Source organism: Aotus nancymaae, unplaced genomic scaffold (genome assembly GCF_030222135.1).
Source record: "Aotus nancymaae isolate 86718 unplaced genomic scaffold, 86718_ANA_hifiasm-v0.15.2.pri h1tg000027l, whole genome shotgun sequence".
NCBI lineage: Eukaryota > Metazoa > Chordata > Mammalia > Primates > Aotidae > Aotus > Aotus nancymaae.
In genome coordinates this window covers 798,288-822,323 of record NW_026988440.1, presented here as the reverse complement: position 1 = coordinate 822,323, position 24,036 = coordinate 798,288, and the positions used below count along the sequence as shown (strand labels likewise).

Genomic DNA, 24,036 nt, shown 5'->3' with positions numbered 1-24,036 from the left:
TCTCTCCTGCACCTAAGATGGTGGCCGTTCCCCACTCCTAAGATGGTGGCCGCTTCCCACTCTTAGCTCTATCTTTCTCTCTCTCTCTCTCTCTAGAACTGCACCTTCAGTTTCTCTTCCTAATCCCGATGTGAGTGAGTGAGTGAGTTTATGTGTAGTCCCATGGCTTAACAGCTATGGGACTTGTGTGGGCCTCAACCCACAGTTCCACAGGGACGTCATAAGGCATAATGGTGATTCACCTCTGGACTGAAAAGTTCTGAGGTGACTGGGCCCAGGGGTTATATGGGTAGACCTTAGCCAAGATGCCCCTGAAACATCCCTTTGGGGATGTGGCCAGGAAGGCATCAGATTGGTCTCCCATCTGGGGGGCACCCATCCTTTGACCGTCACTCTTATATGTGGGACTGTCTTTATTGTAGCCTCTAATTTTGCCATATGGCAGACAGTCCTAGCCCTGTCTCTTTGTTTTCCTCCTTATTATCATCATTGCATTAATCATTGGAGCCTGTAGGTTTTCTCAGCCACCCTCTCTGGGAAAGGAATACTTCTGCCTGTGTTGGGTGTAATACCTGTTCCTATCCCTTCCTCGCCTCTGACTGCCCCACAAAAGCCAACTATGGGGAATCAGAAGTCCCGCTTAGACCCCAAGTCGCCATTAGGATGTCTAGTCCAAAACCTACCCAAACTAGGTCTTTCCATAAAAAGGAAAAATCTGCTCTTCCTTTCCACCGTCGCCTGGCCACAGTATCCTCTAGACAACCAGTCTAAGTGGCCTCTGGTAACTTTTGCGGAAAGAACAGTAAATGGTCAGAAATCCCTTATGTTCAGGCTTTCTGGTATCTTCGTTCCCACCCCACCCTCTGTTCCTCTTGCACCACTGCCCAGGTGTTCCTAGTTAAAGAAACCTCATCTTCACCCTTAACCCCTCCACCCTCCTCCTCTTTCTTTTCCTACCCCGATGTGCCTGAGGAACTCTCCTTTCCACTGGCCCAACCCAATAATCCTCTGCTTTATGACAGACTTCAACCCCCCTCAGCTCCTCCACCTCCTAATCCCAACCTGGCCTCTCCTGTTAGTGCTCACACCCACTCACGCTGTGCTCCTAACGATGAAGCCTCCCTCCTTTGCCCCCTCTGCAAGGTGGCTGGAGCAGAGGGCATTGTCCGAGTGCATGTTCCCTTCTCCCTCTCCTATCTATCAGCCATTGAAAAATGCCTAGGGTCTTTCTCCACCAATCCTACTGCTTACACCAAAGAATTCCACTATCTTACTCTGGCATACGACCTAACCTGGCATGACACATATGTAATCCTATCCTCCACCCTCACCTCAGATGAGCATGACTGGGTCTTTATAGCAGCCTGAGCACACACTGATCAGGTACACCTAACTGACAACCAGATACCAGTAGGTGTGGCAGCAGTCCCCGAGGCTGACCCTAATTGGGACTATCAGGATGGTCGAGATGGCTGCCGCTGCCAAGACCAAATGATACAGTGCCTCCTAGCGGGCATGCAAAGCACAGCCCAGAAGGTAGTTAATTATGACAGGTTCAGTGAAATAACTCAGGGACCTGATGAAAACCCAGCCACCTTCCTTTGCTGATTAATGAATGCTATGATCCTCCATACCCGGCTGGATCCAGTCTCCTTAGTGGGAGGCTACAGTCCTAGCCACCCACTTCATTTCCCAGTCAGCAGCTGATATAAGGAGGAAACTTAAAAAAGCTGAGGAGGGCCTCCAAACTCCCATATGGGACCTGGTAAACATGGCATTCAAAGTTTTTAATGGCCGAGAGGATAAGGCTGAGGCCACCCGACAGGCCTACTTATGGCAGAAGGTAGGCCTCCAAACCCGAGCTCTTGTAGCAGCCCTGATGTCAGCAGCCCCCCAAATGCCCAGTGGGGGAAGTCCATCGAAACCCTTCCAAAATGCTTCAAGGGCCCAGCCCAGGTCCTGTTTCAGATGTGACTAAGAGGGACATTGGGCCTGGCAGTGCCCCTGTCCTCATCCACCTCCCAGACCCTGCCCAAGCTGCAAACAGGCTGGACACTGGAAGATTGATTGCCTGTCCTGGACCACAGGCCCACTCCCCGCACCTCTATGTGAGGAGCAGGCCGGTCTGCAGGAAGCAATCCCTTCACTTGAACTTCTCGGCCTTCTGGATGACTGATGCAGCCCGGACTTGAGGACCCCCATCACCCTTGCCAAGCCCAGGGTAAAGCTGCAGGTAGCGGGTAAGTCCACTTCCTTCTTAGTGGATATGGGAGCTAACTATTCTGTATTGCCTTCCTACTCAGGGCCTAATTCTCAGTCATGGAAATTAATAGAAAGCCTTCCTGCCCTAATCAAACTCATCCTTTAACCTGTGTCCTCGAAGGACACCCCTTTTCTCACTCCTTTCTAATCATACCCTCATGCCCAGTTCCCCTGTTAGGATGAGATATTCAGACTGTGGGGCCACTCTCCAACTTACTGGCACCCCATACTCAAGTCCATCTCCCGCACACTTCCTACTGCCCCTCCTAACCGACACCATGCCCCAAAAGTCATCCAGTGACTACCACCTAGTTCAGGACCTACACTTTATCAACAAGGTGGTGGTACCCTTTCACCCTGTAGTCCCCAACCCATACACTCTGCTATCCAACATTCCCTCCACTGCCTCCATTTTTACAGTTCTTGACCTCAAAGATGCCTTCTTTACCATTCCTCTACACTCTGAGTCTTACTTTCTCTTTGAAAATCCTTCAGTCAGCCTTCATCCCACTTCTCTACTCAACTCAGCTACTTTGTTTCCTCTTCCATCCCATTCCTCTTCCCTAGCCCATTCCTGTCCTAAACTAATGGACACATTTGTTATACCTTGGAAGGGCCTGCCTAACCTTCCTCTCTCTAGCCCAGACCTTAATTTTTATGTAAATGGGAGTTCAATAGTGACAGTGGAGGGGTGATGAAAAGTGGCCAATGCAGTAGTCACAGATTCAGCCACCCTCAAGGCACATCACCTCCCCAATGGACCTACAGAATGAGGCCACCTTAACTAACCAACTCAGGCCCTCGAGATGAAGGTGACTATTAATAATGATGGTAATAATGATGAAAGTAATGGTAAAGGGCAAAGGTGGTAATGGTGATGATGCTAATGGTAGTGATGGTAAAAGTGATGATGCTGAAGGTGGTGATGATAAAGGTTGTAGTGATGACAGTGATGATAATAAGGGTGATAATGAAGGTGCAACAACCCCCAACCTTTCTCTTGGCTAACACTAGACCAAGACATAAACTTCACTAATTGCCTTTAGGTGCCTCCCTTAACAACCCCCCCTTGGCTGCAGTTCCCCTCCAGACCAGGTTCAACCTGTCATGATCATCTACGGGACCTGACACCACCCTAATGGGGATCCCGCTGTTCAAGGCACACTTCCAAGGTCTCCTTCTCTGCTATGGAAAGGCCAACAGCTCCAGCTGCAATACAACTGCAAAAGTAAGATCCACCCTTTATGCGCCTCCAGGAGGATACTTTTGGTGTAATGGGAACCTAACCAAGATTATAAATGCCCCCCTCCGCTCCCTCTGTGTGTCCATTATTCTAGTCTCACAGTTAAAGGTATACGGGCAAGCTGAGCTCCTATCTCACCTTACACTTCCCTCTGCTCACTGAAACAAATGAGCAGTCTTCCTCCCAATAGTTGTTGGTCTCTCTCTAGCATCCTCTCTAGCAGCAGATGGGCTAAGGAGCGGTGCCCTAGGGTACAGTATCACTTCAGCTGCTCAACTGGAAGACAAGCTCTGTGTGGCCATTGAAGCATCAGTCGCCTCCCTGGCCTCCCTCCAGTGACAAATCACATCACTGGCCCAGGTTCCTACAAGCTCATATGCGAGAAATTGGATGAGTGGCTGTTAACCAAATGCTGCTTCATCCCTACGTCCGATTCTCAGTCGAGTCACCAGCCAACTGACCTGTCCCCCTCACTCTGCCCCTATTCAGCAGGAAGTAGCCAGAAAGAGCGCCACCCTCTATCATCAAAAGGTCGGAATGTAAGGCCAGTCACCTAGCCAGGAACTTGAACACCCACCCCCAGGAGCTCATCCACCCCCCTCACACAGCCTAGCTCTCCCTTAAAAATGCTGCCAAAATGCAAACAATGTCTTGTAACTCTAGCCAATAGCAGTCAAGTCTAGTATGCAAATGAAGTCTTGTAACTTTAGCCAATAGCAGTCGTCTAGTATGCAAATGAAGTCTTGTAACTCTAGCCATAAGCAGTTGAGTCCTGTATGCAAACAAAGTCTTGTAACCCTACCCAATAGTAGTCCTGCTTTGCCCACACCCTGCTCTCCCACAACCAATCGAATGCCTCCACTCCCTATAAAACCCCACATCTGAGAGGAGTCCATGCAACTTCTCCAGCCCCTCCTGTCAGACCACAGAACCTCACCCAGGAGCTGAATAAATCCTTCACATTGGATCTTCTTGTGTTGGCTTCAGTTTCTTCATTTTAAACTCGGCAAGAAACTAACAAGCCTTACAATAGGCACATAAGACATGTAAATAAATACACATATGGGCACACAGATAGAAGTAGATCTTATACATTTATAAAATTCTTTATTTGCCAATATTATTGTTTTATTTTTATTTTTTTGAAGATAGGGTCATCCTCTGTCACTCATACTGGAGTGCGGTGGCATGCTCCTAGATGACTGCAACTTTGAACTCCAGGGCTCAAACAATTTTCCTTCCTCAGCCTCCTGATAGCTAGTGTTGCAGAATTTTGCTCCTTCGTTCAACTATAACTGGGTTCTTGTCACATGACCACGAAAGAATAGGCTCATGGACACATTGAGGGGTGAGTAGAGCAGAATTTATTGGGTGAAAAGGAAATAGAAAGAAAAGGAAAAAAAGCCTCTCACAAATTGAGAGGGAGTCCTGCTGACAGAACCCCACCTCACAGATTGAATTCCAGGCCACCCCAACACAAGCTGAAGTGACCAGGCTCCTCTCTGCCTGACGAATATGTGAATTTATGAAAGCTCCACCCCATTCTCCCAGTGTGCAGGCAGGTTGGTGATTCTCTGGTGACCCTTTTTTAATCTGTGTACACATTTGGCTAGTGTAGACACTAGGACTCCAGGGGCTCACCACCATGCCCAGCTAATGTTTTCCTTTCTTCTGTGTAACCAGGCTGGTCTCCAACTGCTGAAGCCAAGTGATCATCCCACCTTATCTTCTAAAAGTGCTGAAATTACAGGCAAGAGCCACCATGCCTTGCCTGGCTGGCATGCAGTGGCACAATTTTGGCTCACTATAACCTCTGCCTCCTGGGTTCAAATGATTCTTCTGCCTCAGCCTCCCAAGTAACTGAGACTACAGGCACCCACCACCATGCCTGGCCAATTTTTTTTAAATTATTTTTAGTAGAGATGGGTTTTACCATGTTACCCAGGATGGTTTCGATCTCCTGACCTCATGATCTGCCCACCTCAGCCTCCTAAAGTGCTGGGACTACAGGCATGAGCCACCATGCCCAGTCTATCATAGGATCTTATAAAGAGATCAATTGGATTTAGATAAGTGCTTTTAATTTGGTCTGTATCTTTTAACTGGACCATTGGATTCAGGGTAGAGCCTAAACTGAATTTTGGGTTCTCAAAAAGAGAACAAGGCCTTGGGGACCTGGCCATGCAATATTTTCAGTGTGTTTTGCTACAAAAACATTCTCCCAAGGCTGGGGGGAACCAGTGCCAATCAGCCCATTTCCCAGCCATTATATACATCAAAGTCAAGTATTCTCACAATACAAAGTGATTTCTGATGCCATCCAAAGCCAAAATTAGGTCATGCAATGCAAAGAAACAGAGTTTTAGATCTGGGAGGTCTTTGTCCTCTCTTGGATTTCCTCTTGGGATTCCCTGAGGAAAAAACAGCAGTTTTTCACAAAAATGAGTCTGGGGTGCCTTTTGTGTTTTTCTTAAGGGATCCTGGGCTATTTGAATTTTATTTTATCTTATTTTTTCCTTATATGGCACTAAGGTTGGTAAGAGGAAAGAGGGGCTGATAGAAACTAATAGGGAAGGCTGGGCACAGTGGCTCACTAATCCTAGAACTTTGGGAGTCCAAGGAAGGAGGATCATGAGGTCAGGAGTTCCAGACCAGCCTGGCCAACATGGTGAAATCCCATTTCTACTGAAAATGCAAAAACTAACCAGGTGTGGTGGCATATGTCTGTAATCCCAGCTACTCAGGAGGCTGAGGTGGGAGTATTGCTTGAACCCAGGAGGCAGAAGTTGCAGTTAGTGGAGACCACATCATTGTACTCCAGCCTCCAGCCAGGGCAACAACATGATATTCCATTTAAAAAAAAAAGAAAAAGAAAAAGAAAATAAAAGAAAGAAATAGGGAAATAGGGAAACAGAAAGTGCATGTGATTAGCAGGGGGTTTAAGAAGGGAAACATTTAGTTGACTGAGAAATGTTTATGCAGAGAGAACAGAGACTTTAAAACAATATATACACATAAAGTCCAAAATATTAAATTTTAATTAAGTCAAGTTTTGACTATTGAGCTAAAAAAAAAAGTCCTTTCAAATCTTTTATTACCAGATGTTAGCCAGGAGGAGCAGTTGATATTCCTGCCTTTTAATCTTCTTTACCAAAAGTTATCCTTCCAAGTGCCTTAACCAAAGTTATGACTATTACGCTACAAGGTGGGTGGCCTTTGTTGTTCTCTGATGAGATAGCAAACTGAGCCATGGCAGAAGTGTTCAATTTTTTATTTTTTTTAAGATGAAGTCTTGCTCTGTTGCCCAGGCTGGAGTGCAGTGGCATGATCTTGGCTTACTGCAACCTCTGCCTCTAGGATTCAAGAAATTCTCCTGCCTCGGCCTCCTGAGTAGCTGGGACTAAAAGCATGTGCCACCACACCAGGCTAATTTTTGTATTTTTAGTAGAAATGGGGTTTCACCACGTTGGCCAGGATGGTCTCAATCTCTCCACTGGGAACGGGGCAGCAGGAAAGAGAAGGTGGTACTGATTTCTCTGTTGTTCCAGAGAGAAGGAAAATGTGTGTGTGTGTGTGTGTGTGTGTGTGTGTGTGTGTGTGTGTTTTCAGAATCCAGTAGACAACTTGCCAATATTGACAGGACTATGAGAGGCCAGTGTGGCATTAAGCTTTGGGACAGTAATGCAGTCTGTGAAAACCCTGCTCTTTGATCCCCACATCTGACAAAGTAAAAGATAGGCTGGTTTATCCAAATTTTATGTATAGGCCTCATCATTTTTTTCTTTTTCTTATTTATTTATTTATTTATTTATTTGTTGAGTCAGAGTTTCACTCTTGCTGCCCAGACTGAACTTCAATGGTGTGATCTCAGCTCACTGCAACCCCGGCTCCCAGGCTCGAGTGATTATCTGCCTCAGCCTCCCAAGTAGCTGGGATTACAGGCACCCACTACCATGTCCAGCTAATTTTTTGTGTTTTTAGTAGAGACGGCATTCCACTATGTTGGCCAGGCTGATCTTGAACTCCTGACCTCAGGTGATCTGCCCTCCTCGAACTCCCAAAGTGCTGGGATTACAGGTGTGAGCCACTATGGCTGAGCGAGCCTCAGTGTTTCCTGTGATCCACAGCCTCACCACTGCCTATACAGATCTGGGCAAACAGAGAAGAGGTCTAGAAAATCATATTAAACAAGCAAAAGTCATACCTATGGGATGAACACTCTAGGCAGTGGCACCGTCTTCTGTGGCCTCTTCTGGATTGGCTATTGGAGGCATGTGAGGTCTCAAACTTCACAGGGAAATAGTTTACTTGGCACAGGATTGCTTTGATCAACACATGACAGCACAGAATGTTGTAAAAACACTTTTACAGATGATTGGGATTTTATCTTTATTTCCTGCAGCCAAACTTGAGGAAATCTGTTTTTCACAGTTGCACCAGTGTGCAACTTTGGGACTTGTTCAGGAGATAACATTCTTACTGTGGAATGAATGAGTATGAAGGCCCCTGAGTGGCATTTAAGTCCCCTGGCCACTGTGTCCTGGCTGAATGTGTACATGCAGGTGGCATCTCTAAATGACTTATACAAAGTGCTATTGCCACAGCATCCCCAGCAAATGTTTACAGATTGCAGGGCTTTTAGATCTCTGTGTGCTGGATGCTGACGGCTTAGAATTTCCTTAGGATGTACTCACTGCTTCTGCCTTGTATTTCTCTTCACTTGAATTGACACAAAAGGTTTAAGAGCATCAGTGGTGTGAGAGAAAGAACTCTGTCAAGTGGATGGTTCCATTTGCCATGGTTACAAGAGAGACTGGGAGCTCAAAACTGAAGCAGTTCACAGGGGTTCCTGCTGAAGATGCACACAGCATACAGACCCACAGACACAGCTTAGATTTGCCAGACAAAGCCCAAAGATAGCCACCTTGTCTGAACAAAACAGAATTTCTCCTCTCTCCATTGAGGTCCTCACCCCTCACCACAGCAGGAAAATGCACAGCAGAGGACAGGGAACACTGTAGCCACATCAGCATTCTCCACCAAAGACAGTTGTGTGGAAGGGGCTGCACAGCTCTGTTCTGTCTACTGGAGCAGAGGCGTGTGTTAGCTTTTACAGACATGTAAATGGTAGACTGCACCTCTTCTGTAGTAGAAGTATTTCTGTGATGGCATTGCACAGGGAGAAGTAGTTTTTATTGACTGCTTTGACTTTTCTTTTCTCAGGTTCAGGAAATTCTCCTGCCTCAGCCTCTTCAGCAGCTGGGATTATAAGTGCCCACCACCACACTCAGCTGTTTTTTTGTATTTTTAATAGAGATGGGGTTTCACCATGTTGGTCAGGCTGGTGTCAAACACCTGACCTCAGGTGATCCACCAGCCTTGGCCTCCCAATGTGCTTGGATTATAGGCATGAGCCTCCACTCCTGGCCACTTAGACTTTTAAAATAAATGAGTCAAGTACATCAGCCTCCTCCAGAACACCAGTAAGTCCTTCAGATGCTGCCAAGGAGGATAACACTAGACTTGATTGGTTGTTGACACAATAGCACCAGCTTGAAGGTGAGGAGCGCAACTGTTGCTGTTGGTCTCTCCTCAGGGGATCTGCACTGTGTGGTACTAAGTGGAGCAGGTAGTTGTGAGCAAAAGTTTTTTGTGATTCAGAGCCCACAGCTGGGGCTGCTCCTCTCACACTATCTGTTGACAATGCAGAATGCCTTTTACAAATGCTTGTTTTATAAGTGCTGCTATCTTTTTTTTTTTTTTTTTTGGAGGTGGAGTCTTGCTTTGTCACTGAGGCTGGAGTGCAGTGGCACAATCCTGGCTCACTGCAACCTCCACCTGCTGAGTTCAAGCAATTCTCCTGCCTCAGTCTCTTCAGCCCCCCTCGATGGCACTGGTGTGGAAGTTATTTCCACATTCAATAGAATTCTTAGGTATAATTTCTTTCCTAGGCCTGGCTAAAGGTCATAAAGAATCTGTAATCAGCATTATTTAAGACTCTTTTCACCCTTACCCATATCTTATTGTAAAAAATAAATGGGGCCAGGCGTGGTGGCTCACGTCTGTAATCCCAGCAATTTGGGAGGCCGAGGCAGGTGGATCACGAGGTCAAGAGATCGAGACCATGCTGGTCAACATGGTGAAACCCCGTCTCTACTAAAAATACAAAAAATTAGCTGGGCACGGTGGCACATGCCTGTAATCCCAGCTACTCAGGAGGCTGAGGCAGGAGAATTGCCTGAACCCAGGAGGCGGAGGTTGCGGTGAGCCGAGATCACGCCATTGCACTCCAGCCTGGGTAACAAGAGCAAAACTCAGTCTCAAAATAAATAAATAAATAAATAAATAAATAAATAAATGGGCCAGGCACAGTGGCTCATGTCTGTAATCCCACCACTTTGGGAGGCTGGAGGCAGGTGAATCACCAGGTCAGGAGTTCAAAACCAGCCTAGTCAATGTGGTGAAACCTCATTTCTTCTAAAAATACAAAAATTAGCTGGGCATGGTAGTGAACACCTGTAATCACAGCTACTCAGGAGGTTGAGACAGGAGAATCATTTGAACAAAGGAGGTGGAGGTTGCAGTGAGCTGAGATCAGGACATTGCACTCCAGCCTGGGCAACAGAGTGAGACTCCATCTAAAAAAAAATTAATTTTGTTTGGAGACTTTGTTAATGTAGTAGCCTAAAGCTATGATTTTAAGAAAAAAATGCGCAGTAAATTCCTATGTAGCTGAAGGGCATGGTGTCAGTATACGGTCTGTTCCCTGGCCATTGATGGAACCACTAAGTGCCTTACTAATGGTCACTGTCCACCTGAAGGCCTAATGTGTACAGCTCCCATCATTGTTATTATTATTTTGAGGCAGAGTCTTGCTCTGTCACAGTGAAGTGCAATTGTGCAATCTCAGGTTACCGCAACCACCGCCTCCCAAGATCAAGTGATTCTCCTGCCTCAGCCTCCTGAGTAACTGGGATTACAAGAATTGCATCACATTTTGTTGGATATTATTGAGGTGGTGGCCTTATTAAGTCTTGTGTTTCCCTTTTAACAATGCTTCAGCATCTGTGGCTACATACAAGGGAGGTTGAATGAATAAATAAATGACATGTATTTCTTTTTAAAGCTATACCTTTGGATTAGGGCAAACTCTAGGATATTTAAGTGAATTCCCTGAGGAATGTGAACACTGTAAACAGGTGAGTGCATTATTCTCTACTTCCCTCTCCCCACAGAGCAGTTGCTCACCATAATCCACTGTGACCCCTGCACTAGGAGGCACACCACTCAGTACCTGCCCCTCCACCCACACTTCTTTTCTATCCTACCCCTGCCTCAGCACAGCAGATCCTCAGAATCCAAAAAGTGAACCTACCATCCTGTTCTCTGTTTCCTTGTTTGTTTCATTTTGTTTTGTTTTGAGACAGAGTTTTGCTCTTGTCGCCCAGGCTGGAGTGCAATGGCACAATCTTGGCTCACCACACCTCCTCTGCCCAGGTTCAAGTGATTCTCTTGCCTCAGCCTCCTGAGTAACTGGGATTACAGGTGCCTGCCACCAAGCCAGACTAATTTTAGTAATTTTTTTTGAGATAGGGTTTCATCATGTTAGCCAGGATGATCTCCAACTCCTGACCTCAGATGATCTGCCCACCTCAGCCTCCGAAAGTGCTGAGATTACAGGCATGAGCACTGTGCGTGACCCCCATGTTCTCTTAATAGTTTGTAATATCTGGCTGAGCACAATGGCTCATATCTGTAATCCCAGCACTTTGGGAGGCCCAGGTGGGCAGATAACCTGAGGTCGGGAGTTCGAGACCAGCCTGACCAACATGGAGAAACCTCGTGTCTACTAAAAATACAAAATTAACCAGGCTTGATGGTGTGTGCCTGTAATCCCACATACTTGGAAGGATGAGGCAGGAGAATTGCTTGAACCTGGGAGGCAGAGGTTGTGGTGAGCCGAGATCTGCCATTGCACCCCAATTAGGGAAAGAAGAGCAAACCTCTGTCTCAAAAAAAAAAAAAAAAGATAGTTTGTAATACCTTAGCACAGCTTCAAGGAAAGTATGTGAGAACAATAACTTATAGAGTAAGACATCCATTTAGAGTGAGTGAGTCACAGGGAAGATCTGGGAGGGAAACACAGTAACCCTCTCATTTCCAGAAAAGGAAGGTTGATCCAGGGACAGGGATCCCAGGCCTGGATAGTGAGATTATGTGGAAGGGGTTCTGAAGTATTAGAGGAATGGGTCCCTCTCCCTACATCCTCCCTGTGCTATGCTTGGGAGGAGGCACAGTTCATCAGCTGCACAGCTGGGGGAAGAGAAGTCAGGATCCAGAGACAAGGGAGCTGAGAACAATCTGTGTCTTGCTGGTCTGCACAAGGCAGCTCTCAAACTGTGGAGAACACTGTAATGACCAGATTCAGCTCAACCACTCTCAGCCTCAACACCCTGAGCATTATGGGCTGCCCATCGCCATCCCCTACCTTCAAATTCAGAGATCCCCTACAGCACAAAGCTGCTCCCCAGTCAACTCCTATTGACATTGGGCCCAAAGGATCACATTTCAGGAAGCTGTGAACACCACATCAGTGTCAGGGACCCTGTCACCACCTGGAGAATGATAATAAAGAGGACCCAGCAGAGCCTGCAGGAGTAGACTGTATTTGAGACAGGACCATGGGATGGGTGAGGAACAGGACCATGGCTCCATCCTCTCTATTCCAGGGGTTAGAGATGAGCTGCCCCCACTGCCCCTTCCTTGCTGGTTTTTATAGAGTAGACCCCTCCTGATGTTCTTATGAGGAGAGAAGACCCTGTTAGGTGCCATGGTAGAGGGAGGCCCAAAGGTCAATGAATACCTGGTTAATATATTGCTACTAGCTGAGATTAGGAAATTAAACCAATAAACCCAGGACCCAGGACAGGAGGAAAAGACAGTGGAGGACCCTGCAGTCTCCTGGATGTTTGTTTGCAGCAAAGTTCTTTCCTTCAGGGTTCAGGGCATCCAGTATCATGATCCTGAGTGTTGTTATCCTGCTGTTCTCATCTGTGAATGGGGCTGGACCCCTACCTTCCTCCATATAAATAACTAGGAGGATCTGTTCACACACACCTGGTACCTACATATTAGTTAATACTGCACAAAAGTTTGGTTTAATATTTTATGTCTTGTAAGAAATAAACAAAATAGAAGGATGATATTTTTATTAAAAGTAATTTAGGTTATGTGAGAATCAGATTCCTGGGGTCCTGGATAACTTATCCTGATGTTTAAAATCCTCATGGAGGATCAAGGGGGTACAGAGCCCGGAAATGACCATGAGACCTGAAGCTCCCTGGTGTAAAGGACCCTCCCTTGCACCTAGGGCTCAGAGAAAGCAGCACAGCTGACTCCCAGGGTCTCCAGCCTCTAGCCTCTACTGTCAGCCTGCACTTTCTCAGCCTTCCTGGCTGCCAAGCTTCTAGTTCCCAGCAGCCTCCTCTCTCACCCTTCACCTCTTCTGATCGGGGCCATTGGGCACTTGACAGGCAGTGCCCTCCTTGTCAGTCTGCCTGGCTCCCTCTCAGGGCTTGTGGCTTGACTGGGTTCACCATCCCCAGTTCCAGCAGGAACAGGGAGAAGGGACTCAGCAAGTCTCCCACAAAACAGTGGGATCCCTACAGGTGAGAAGGGGCAAAGCCATCTCTCCAGCCTCTTCCATACCTGAGAACTTCTTGCACATCACAACACCAAGACCAGAGCAGGAAGTAATGCTAAGCCAGCAATGGTTCCCATGATGGTTAGGATGAGCTTGGAAGGTGGTTCTGAGAAGAGAATGAAAGGGGCTGACCTTTAGGTGAAAATCCTGACCCTACCACAGGGTCCAGAGCAGCTTCCATTGTGCCACTTCTGTGAAGGGATTCCCACTGTATACCCATTTTTACCCACCTCAGTATAAGGGATGCATCCTGGATCTAACTTTGGTCCTCTCATTTTCACAGTCAAATCAGCATAATCTCTGCTGGTAGAAGCCCTGGGCCCAGAATCTCAAGGTGACTTTCCCATTAGGTCCTGAGTAAGGGTTCATGAGTGCTGATGGCTGCTCTGAGGAGAGTCAGAGGCTGAGTCATATTGAGTCATATACAGCAGGATTCTCATGGATAGAGAAAGTTTAATGGGAATCTCAGTCAGCATCTTCCTGTGAGAGATCCAGCAACAATTTTCAAAGTTAAAAATAGGTTCAGGATAAGCAAGTTTCCTAATCTCCAATGCTCTCTTTCTACAAATGTGTCTCATTGTCTGCAAAGCCACCCTTTTGCTTTTAATTTTGGTGATATTACTTTTCAGTTTTAAAAAAGAAAGAAAAACAAAACACCCTGGAATGAAGAATTTCTTCATGTGCACACCTTTTTTCTTGTGTGCATTGCCTTTCATTCACACTTCTGTGCATTCACACATTTGTGATTGCACTTTTTTGTTTTATTTTAGAATCATTTGTTAATTCCACAGTCAAGTTAATATTACCAATGGGAATTAAGATAAATTTTACATGCATTTTCTCAAAATTCATTACTTGATCCATTTATTCACTCTAAACCCATGTTAACTGCCATTCTTTAAATCTCATCTTTTATTAATGCTTTCATTTATTAATTCAATCAATTGCCACTGAAATTTATATCAAAAGGCATCAATGAAGGCAGTATGTTCCTATCTATTTTGGGATTAATGAGAGTAGAAAGATGTGAAAGGCAGAGGGACAAGAGGCCTCACAGAGGCAGACCAGATATAATGATTCTGGCCTCCCTGGCCAGAAACTGACTTCCAGGATTCAGGATTCATGGTTCAGGATTCAGTAGTAAAGCATCCCAATATTTAGAAGGTTTCTTGGTCTCTCAAAGCCCTTGTTCCTTTGACCATGGCTAAAAGCCTCACATATTTTGCTTTGAGGATCCAAGATTAGAATTTGACTGTCTCTGGGACATTTCATGTTATAGAAAACCCAGCAGATGTAGACAAAGGGTCTAGAAGGCACCAGCCACCCTTTCATGAAACTCTCTCCATTACTTATATTGACCACGTTCTCAGGGATTTAGTGAAATGGCCATGTTGCCTCTGAGTGGAAGTGAGGGGAGGTCACTGGGTAGTCAGAGATTTTGAATCCCTGTGTCCTTTCCCTCCATCTCACTTGTGGAAGCCCCCCCAAAAAAACATGAATGTCAGAGGTGTATTCAGGCCCATGGATCCATTGTTGTCAGGGAACTGAAGCCAAGTGGCCCAACAGTAATGAAGTCTATGAGGCTTTGGTCTCCTCAAATCTCTCCTCCATTAGGAGCTGCCTCTCACTGCCATCAGGGACCTCAGGAGTTGGACATGGAATTCTTTGTCATGTCTGATGAGGAGCTGGAGAGGTCCCAGAGTATATAGACCTTGATCAAATTGGAGCCAGAGGGGAGTCAGGCAAAACTCTGCACTGACTCAGAGGCACCAAGTGTGAAATAAAGTCTCCATTCAGAACTTCCACCAGGGCATCAGGCTCAGTAGCAATTCCTTTCTGCTGTTGCTATATTTGCCCTGTGGCAGCTGGTACTTGAAGTAAGGATAAATAGTTATGTGTGCAGGAAAGCACATGCAATGAGAAAACTGGTACATGATTTATTAGGCAGGAGGGAACCTTTTCTCTTTCATGGTAGTTATGGGACTCTGTCATCTTTGCCCTGATGCCTCAAGTACAGAAGGTAAGCTTCCTGCCCTTAATTGAGTGGCCAATAATGGGAGCTGAAATTTAAAGAATCAGTGGCAGCCTCTCTCTCTCCATCCTCCAGCCCAGTAAAGTGAAGGCAAGGGCTTAGGGCTTTTGCACTTTATTTTCACCATGCATTTTCCTTATCTAGTTAAGAAAATAATGAAATGGTTGGATGTGGTGGATTACACCTGTAATCCCAACATTTTGGAAGGCTAAAATGGGAGGATTACCTGTGGTCAGGAGTTCAAGACCAGCCTAGCCAACATGGAAAAACCCCATCTCTACTAAAAGTACACAAATTAGCCAGGCATGGTGGCATTCACCTGTAGTCCCAGCTACTCAGGAGGCTGAGGCATGAGGATCACTTGAATCTGGAAGGCGGAGGTTACAGTCAGCTGAGATTGTATTGCTATACTCCAGCCTGTGTGATAGAGTGAGACCTTGTCTCAAGAAAAAAGAAAAAAAGAAAGGAAGAAAAAGAAAGAAAGAAGAAAAAGAAAGAAAGAAAGAGAAAATATCCAAAGTTATAAAAATCAAGGGTTGCAATTCTTCTCCAATTCTGGTGGCACCCAGAGTTCTGGACTAGATCAAGGGTTCCATGTGCTTGTCACTGCTCCACCACTCAATGGCTGTGACCTCAGGAGAATGTTTTAAATCCTGGTGCTTTTTAATTCATCTGTGAGTCATGGATAAACATATCCATTCTAGTGAGAATAAATGAGAACATAACTCATCCTTACTGAGATGCAGTGAGGGTCTCTCCAGTACCAAGGAGTAAATGCAGAGAGAACATGAAAGTGAAGTCATTAGCTTTTAGGATTTTAAGAAACATGACTCTTAAAAGCAGGTAGAAAATATATAATACTTACAAAGTCCTGAGTAAAAATCCCCTTTTACTTTAGTAACAATTACAAAATAATTATTTCTCATAATTTCTAAAAAACTAGGGGGAAAACTTGCTCTTCAGCATCTTAAGAAACTTAAATACAGCTTGTGATTATATATCAGATTGGAACCACAAGCTTCATTCTGAGAAAATCTGAAAAGAAATGGGGACATCTCCACTTTTTTGAGTGGTGACCATGGGACCCAAAGTGGCTTGGAAATGACCCTTTATCACCTATGATTGTCAATTTTTAGTTGATTCATTAAATTCTTAGAAAACCCAAATAATTCATACCCTGGAAAAATTCCATATCCAGATACTAGGCAGGATAATATATGTGGTTTAATTTGTTAGGGAAGCCATAACAAATTACCACACACTGGGTGACTTAAGTAACAGAAATTGCCAGACACGGTGGCTCATGCCTGTAATCCAAGCACTTTAGGAGGCTGACGTGGGTGGATCACGAGGCAAGAGATTGAGATCATCTTGGCCAACATGGTGAAACCCCATCTCCACTAAAAATACAAAAATTAGCTGAGTGTGGTGGTGCATGTTTGTAGTCCCAGCTACTCAGGAGGCTTAGGCAGGAGACTCACTTGATCCTGGGAGGTGGAGGTTGCCTTGAGCCAAGATTGCGCCATTGCACTCCAGCCTGCTTGACAGAGCAAGACTTTGTCTCAAAAACAACAGCAAAACAAAACAAAACAAACAACAAAAAAAAACATAAATTTATTGTATCACAGTGTCACAGTTCTGGAGGCTGGAAGTCCCAGATGATGGTGTTGGCAGTGCACATTTCTTCTGAGGCTTCTTTCCTTGGCTTGTAGATGTCTTCTTCCTAGGTCTTCACATGGTTATTCCTCTCTATCTGTCTGTTTCCTAGTCTTCTTTTCTTATAAGGACACCAGCCACATTGAATTTGGGCCCACTCATATGATCTCATTTTACCTTAATGACCACCTTAAAGATCTCTCCAAATGCAGTCACCTTCTCAGTTACTGGGGTTTAGGACATCAACTTCTCAATTTGCAGGGATAGAATTTGGCCCATAACAATCTGGATTATTCTTGAGTTTGCAATTTCTAAAGAATAAAATGCAGTAAATCTCTTGGGCTTGACTCTGTCTCTTGACACTGTGAAATTTTGTTCTTGCAATGAGAACAAAAAAAAAAGAGAGTCAAAAGTTGGTATCACCCAGAATGTGAGCCCTCCCTAACTCTGGCTGCCCCAAGACCTACTGCTGTGTCATTCCTGAAAGTCTTGCTCCATTCTAGTGATTCTGGCCCCACCTTTTCAACTGGGAATAGGATTTTCTCCAAGGGGAAAAACTTTTAATGCTGTGCAGGCTTCTTTTCTTTATATTTGCAGAATAAAAAATGTTGATATATAAAAAGAATGTATGTGTCAACTTTTTGTGATAATTATTTTTATATCCTTATCAATATCCCATATTGTGATGAATATGTTGACTTTATTTAGATGGAAGGGACATGACAATGGACCTTTTGAGCCAGGATTTCTCTGGACCTTTTCATGGGATTCAGTCCCTGCCATGGTGGATGAAGGGAGAGCTCTTGGTGTAGGGTTTAGTCTTTACAATGAACAATGCTGTTTGGGCAGTAGGTTTAGCTCTGCAAGCTTGAAAGTTGTGCAGGAGTGTGATCCTCCTCCCCTTTCAAAAGGTCAAGGTAGAGCAGGTTCTTTTTCACAGTGCAGTGAGTGAGAGAAGGGAAAGTGACAGACAGCATTCTTTCACCATTTTGTGGCATGCATGCATCCAAGTCTCTGGTGTTTTAAAGAATTGAAACTGAGACATAGATCCACTTATCTGTAAGACAGAACTGTGGAGGAGGGAAGCATATCATCTCCACCACTGGAGAGATCCCTGAAGAGAGATTTGTGAGCCCCTATTTTACCAAAAATGACACAAAATTTTATCAAAATAAAGTAAAATCGTGGCTGTAAATGATTACCTTATTTAGAGTTTCAATTTCACACCTACTTCCTAAGGCATGATCCTTCCCCAGGATACTGTATGTTAGGAACAAATAGTTCCTCTTCAAAAGATTTACCTTTTTGTTCTCTGTTCTCCAAAGCAAGTTCCTTATCCTTGTACCTCCTCATCTCTCACCTTCATCATCTGCTTGGTCAACAACTCTTCCCACCAGTCCCAATCTGTAGAAAAATATGTCTCTCTACTTACTTTTTTGTTCCTGACCCTGTGAGTAATCTTTCCTTCCTTTGCCATCTCTGGACATGCCTGGACATGCTTAAACATGTCTCTCTTCACCACTTTTGAAACCAACCTGTACCTCCCTTATTTGGAAATTGATAAACAATATCCAATCGGGGTCAACTTAGATTGTGCAGTCCAATTCCAGCCAATGGGAAAGGACACAGAAGTAGTGACTGCATTAGGGATAAAAACCCCTGCTCTCCTTTGTCCAGTGTGCACTCTAAGCAACCAAGAGTGTGAGTAGCACCCTTCTGCAGAAGTAAATTTGCCTTGCTGAGAAATCTTCATTTAAGTGCTTATTTTCTTTGCAACTCTGAGCAATATTTTCCAACCTATAAAATCACAGGACTTTGACTTGAGGTGTAAGGCATGATGATGTTATTCCTTTATGACAGATGGGATGTTTTAGATTGAATGTATTTTTCAAAGATGGCTGCAAAAATATCTTTCACCACACTTGGTTTTTTTTAGTTTGACCCACCACTCCCTCATCAAGAGGTAAGGTCTCTCCACCCTCTTTAACATGAGTAGATCTGCTATCTGCAAAATATGGCAGAAGCCTGGTTGTGTCAGTTCTGGACACTGGTATTAAACACCTTGCTTGCATCTGTTTCCCTCCACTTCAATCCCTGAACCATGTAAATCTCCCATGCCATCATCTGAGTCCAGCCAACACATAGACCCCTATGAGAGATCATAAAAAATTCTTAGTTATTAGTTTCATGAATATCCTTTTCTATCCCTCAAATTTCAACTCCTATGTGTCCTTAGAGTCACAGTGAGTATCTTGTAGTGAGGATATGATTAGATTCTTTTTATTCTATCCATTGTGATAACCTCTGAGTTCTGATTGGGGAGTTTAATCATTTTACATTTAAAGTAATTACTGATAAGGAAGGATTTATTTCTGTAATTGTGATGTTGGTTTTATGCATGTCTTGTAGCTGTTTCATCCCTCATCTCCTTAGTTCCAACCTTCCTTTGTGTTTAGTCAATTTTTTTCTAGTGGCATGTTTTTATTGCCCTCTCATTTTCTTTTGTGTATAGTTTATGTATATTTTCTTTGTCATTACTATGATATTGTATAAAACAATACAGTTATAACAGTCTTGAATTGAAATTAACATGAAAACTCTGCTTTTTTATATCTTTTTCCACCCCTCATTTTACATTACTGATGTCACAAATTACACCTTATCAGGCTGGCAGGTTGGAAATTCAGTGTTGCCGTCTTCAGTCTAAAATTTGTAGACCAGTTTGGCAGACTGGAACCCTAAACTGTAGTTGCTGCTATCACCTTGAGGCAGAATTTTTCTTTTCTGGGAAGCCTCACATTTTGCCCAGGCCTTCAGCTGATTCAAAAAGTGTCACTCACATTTTTTAGGGTGATTCCCTTTTTGTAAAATCAACTGACATCAGATTTTAATCACAACTGCAAAACACCATCATAGCAACATATAAATTTAGTGTTTGATTAAATAACTAGGCACTATGGTTTAGTGAAATTAACACATAAGAGCCATTATCCCAGTCCATGCTTGTGAACTTGGCATCCATTAATGTTTTCTTAAACCATAGTTAGTTAGTTTCCAAATAAAAGCAACCATAAAGTCATGTTTGCAAAGATTATACAACTATCTTGCATCCAATTAAAACCACACTGACCCTTTCCTCAGAAAAAGATTCAAATTGAATGTATGATATGCACTCTTCTCTTTGATATACTGTAACCTAAATACCATGTTTAATAAAAGGTAAATAATCATTTATAAAAGGGAACTCTTGTTATCACATTCTTTGTTTTATTACAAGATGATAAGGAAAATATGAAAACAAAGGTTTTTCCTTAATACATGTATGGATACATACACACAGACATAAATATCATTATATAAATATTAGAAAGGGAGGACCCAAGATGGCCAAATAGGAACAGTTCCATAGTGCAGTTCCCAGCAAGAACAATGCAGAGAGTGAGTGCCCACTGCATTTCCAGAAAAACTTTTCACAGCCCACAGACCAGCAGATTCCCAGGCTGAAAAGTGCCACAAGTTTTCAGCATGGTGGTTTCAGCCAGTGCTAGGTTGGCACATAGAAACACACAAATTTGGGCAGCCATTTCAACTGGTGCCTGGAATGCCTGGGAGACAGAGCCACCCATTCAACTGAAAGGGAGGGGGCAGAGACAGGGAGCCAGGCAATCTGCCTCTGTGGGTAACACCCCCACTAAACAAGCAATCTGAAATGCTCTGGATTGAGAGTTTCACAGCAAGTGCAGCTAGAGGTGGGACAGTTCAGCTCAGTCAGGGGAAGGGCAACCACCACTACCTAGGCAGTCTGCCACTACTGAGGCAGTTCACACAGCAGCTGGACAGAGCCTGCAGCAGTTCAGCAATGCCTCTGCTGGCAGACTGTGACTAGACTACTCTGTGCAGGGCAGGGCAGCTATGAAAACAGGCAGCAGCATGACAGGAATTTATAAATAAAGCCAAACATCCTAGGACAGAGCACCTGGGACAAGAGGTGGTTATGAGTTCTGCTGCAGCAGACTTAAAAGTACCTGCCCAGCATCTCTTCACTGAACAATGGAGCTCCCATCACAGCACTTGAGCTCCTATACAGGACAGACTGTCTCCTCAAGCAGCTCCCTGACCCCCATATTCCCAAAGAGACACTTTATAAAGGAGAGCTCAGGCTGACATCTGGCAGGTAGCCTTCTGGGATGAAGATAACAGAAGAAGAAACTGGCAGCAACCCTTACTGTTCTGCAGCCCCTGTGGGTTATCCCCAGGCAAGCAGGGTCTGGAGTGGACCTCCAGCAGTCTTTCAAAAAAGGGTCCTGATTGTTAGAAGGAAAACTAAGAAACAGAAAGAAATAACTTCATCATCAACAAAAAGAACATCCATTCAGAGACCCCATCTGAAAGTCACCAACTACAAAGACCACAGAGAGATAAAGCCACTAGATGGGAGGTGCCATAATCGCTGCCCAGAGAAAAGAAGTTCAGCAGTGTGAGGAGCTGCTATGGTGCTGAGTTCCCTGGCAGAGCCGGCCAAGCCAAGGCAGTTGTGGCCATGAAGGTTGGGGAGTGTTTTCTTAAAAAAGAAAACAAAACCCAAGCATGAGGAAGGTGGGTGCCACATCTATGCAGGCTTCGTGCTGTGGGCTGCTGAATGAAGTCATGGGAACTGGAGCTGCCAGGGGCCAGCAGTCAGGATTTGCAGGAGCCACCAGTCCATTCAGATTTACACCAAACCCTGATTTTTCCACCTACCCACCAGCAGCTACAGAAGGGCCCAACATAGTTTGCAAAGCCTGTGGACTTTCATTTTCAGTCTTTAGAAAGAAGGTACAGAGTGAAATCACTTCAGCAAACACAGATGATAATGACAATGATGATGAGGATGACAATGAAGAAGAAGAAAACGTGGTTGTTCAGACCCCTGGGCTCTCCAAGGAGAGAGTGAGAGCTTCGCTGTCTGACTTGTCAAGCCTTGATGATGTGGAAGGGATGAGCGTGCACCAGCTGAAGGAAATTCTAGCTTGGAATTTTGTCAACTATTCTGGCTGTTGTGAAAAATGGGAACTGGTAAGGAAAGTAAACCGGTTATACAAAGAGAATGAAGAAAACCAAAAGTCCTATGGCGAGCGGCTGCAGCTGCAAGTTGAGGAAGATGACAGCCTGTGCTGCATCTGCATGGAGGCTGTCATCGACTGTATCCTGCTGGAGTACGGGCACATGGTTACCTGCACCAAGTGTGGCAAGCACATGAGTGAGTGTCCCATCTGCCAGCAGCATGTGGTGCAAACTGTGCATGCGTTCAGGTCCTAAAACTGAGGCTCCCCTCAACAGGATAGTCACCCCCAAACTTGACCCCAAACATTTCAATGCACAGAAGGAACTAGAAAGTTACTATTCAAAGGCTGAAACTATTTTTAAAAATTATTTTCATTACTAAGTGGGGACAGAAAGATCCATACTGAGTTGTGGAAACCTTGGTCCATGCTATGAGCCTGTCTGCCTGTGGACACATGAGCTTCCCAGGCTCAGCTGGGCTTTATCACACATCCCATGAACACTCATTGAAGTCAGCCTGTTTGTGCCATGTGGGCATCAGCTACTGCTGTCTTTGGAGGACAGTTATCCTGTTCTCTTATTTCCCCTTCATCCTATTTTTAACTTAAACTCAGAAGTTTGAAACTTCTGTCTTCTTTGGATAAGATAAGTGTCCACAAGTGGTCGACATGGAAAATGCTGAGCAGGGGCTCCTCTGAATGTTCACTTTATTAGTCATGTATATTTTAAATGCTAACATTTGATGAATGTAAGTTTCCACATTGTTGCTGTTTCTGCATTTAAACATAATTGGGAACAACCAACATTCTATAGTCGACTGCCAGGGCCTTAGACTACACAAGTCCATTTTTGTTCAAGTATAGCTTTTTATAAGCAAGGGCTGCATCTAGCTTCTTTTATTAGAAGTATGTGTGCTAAATTCTTTATTAATGTGTAATCAGTTTACACTGTTTTGTATAGTGAAGGTGTATTTTCAGTGCTACCCACTAGCTGATTTTAACTTTAGGAATAAAATTAGTTTTAAAAGAAAAAAAAAATGCCACTAAGATGGGAAGAAACCAGTGTAAAAAGGATGAAATCACCAAAATCCAGAATGCCTCTCCTCCTCCAAGGGATCAAAACTCCTCACCAGCTAGGGATCAAAGATGGATAGAGAATGAATCTGATAAATTGATGGAAACAAGCTTCAGAAGTTGGGTAATAACAAACTTCTCAGAGTTAAAAGAACATGTTCTAACCCAATGCAAAGAAACTAAGAACCTAGAAAAAAGATTAGATGAGATGCTAACTAGAATAAACAGCTTAGAGAAGAATATAAATGACTTGATGGAGCTGAAAAACACAGCACGAGAACTTCATGAAGCATACACAAGTTTCACTAGCCAAATTGACCAAGCAGAAGAAAAAATATCAGAGATTGAAGATCAATTCAATGAAATAAAAAGGCAAGAATAGGGAAAAAAGAGTGAAAAAAAATGAACAAAGCCTCCAAGAAATATGGGATTATGTGAAAAGACCTAATCTATGTTTGATAGGTGTACCTGAATGTGACAGAGAGAATGAATCCAAGCTGGAAAACACTCTTCAGGTTATTATCCAGGAGAACTTCCCCAACCTAGCAAACCAGTCCACCATTCAAGTCCAGGAAATACAGAGAACGCCACAAAGATACTCCTTGAAAACAGCAACCTCAAGGCACATAATTGTCAGGTTCACCAGGGTTGAAATGAAGGAAAAAATGCTACGTGCAGCCAGAAAGAAAGATAGGGTTACCCACAAAGGGAAGCCCATCAGACTCACAGCAGATCTCTCAGCAGAAACCCTACAAGCCAGAAGATAGTGGGGGCCAATATTCAACATCCTTAAAGAAAAGAACTTTCAACACAGAATTTCATATCCAGCCAAACTAAACTTCATAAGCGAAAGAGAAAGAAAATCCTTTATGGACGAGTGATTGCTGAGAGATTTTGTCACCACCAGTCCTGACTTACAAGAGCTCCTGAAAGAAGCACTAAACAAGGAAAGAAACAACCAGTACCAGACAGTCCAAAAATGTACCAAATGTAAACACAATTGACACAATGAAAAAAAATGCAT

At 44.2% G+C, this 24,036-nt stretch overlaps 1 protein-coding gene, 1 long non-coding RNA gene and 1 pseudogene across 2 annotated transcripts in view; all 3 read left to right on the top strand.

Moving 5' to 3' along the window:
* The window catches only part of LOC135276615 (uncharacterized), a 100,523-nt gene that overhangs the window by 61,196 nt on the left and 15,291 nt on the right, over nt 1-24,036 (top strand). The gene's annotated exons all lie outside the window — the stretch shown is intronic.
* Nucleotides 3,100-8,526, top strand: LOC135276604 (G1/S-specific cyclin-E1-like; annotated as a pseudogene).
* On the top strand, nt 21,484-22,194 carry LOC105728050 (E3 ubiquitin-protein ligase RNF34-like). Its single transcript, XM_064380656.1, has one exon. The coding sequence runs from the start codon at nt 21,484-21,486 to the stop codon at nt 22,192-22,194; it is 711 nt and encodes a 236-aa protein (XP_064236726.1).

What these genes read in the sequence shown, in the direction of transcription:
- LOC105728050 (XM_064380656.1), top strand. Translation starts at nt 21,484, where the DNA reads ATGAGGAAGGTGGGTGCCACATCTATGCAGGCTTCGTGCTGTGGGCTG.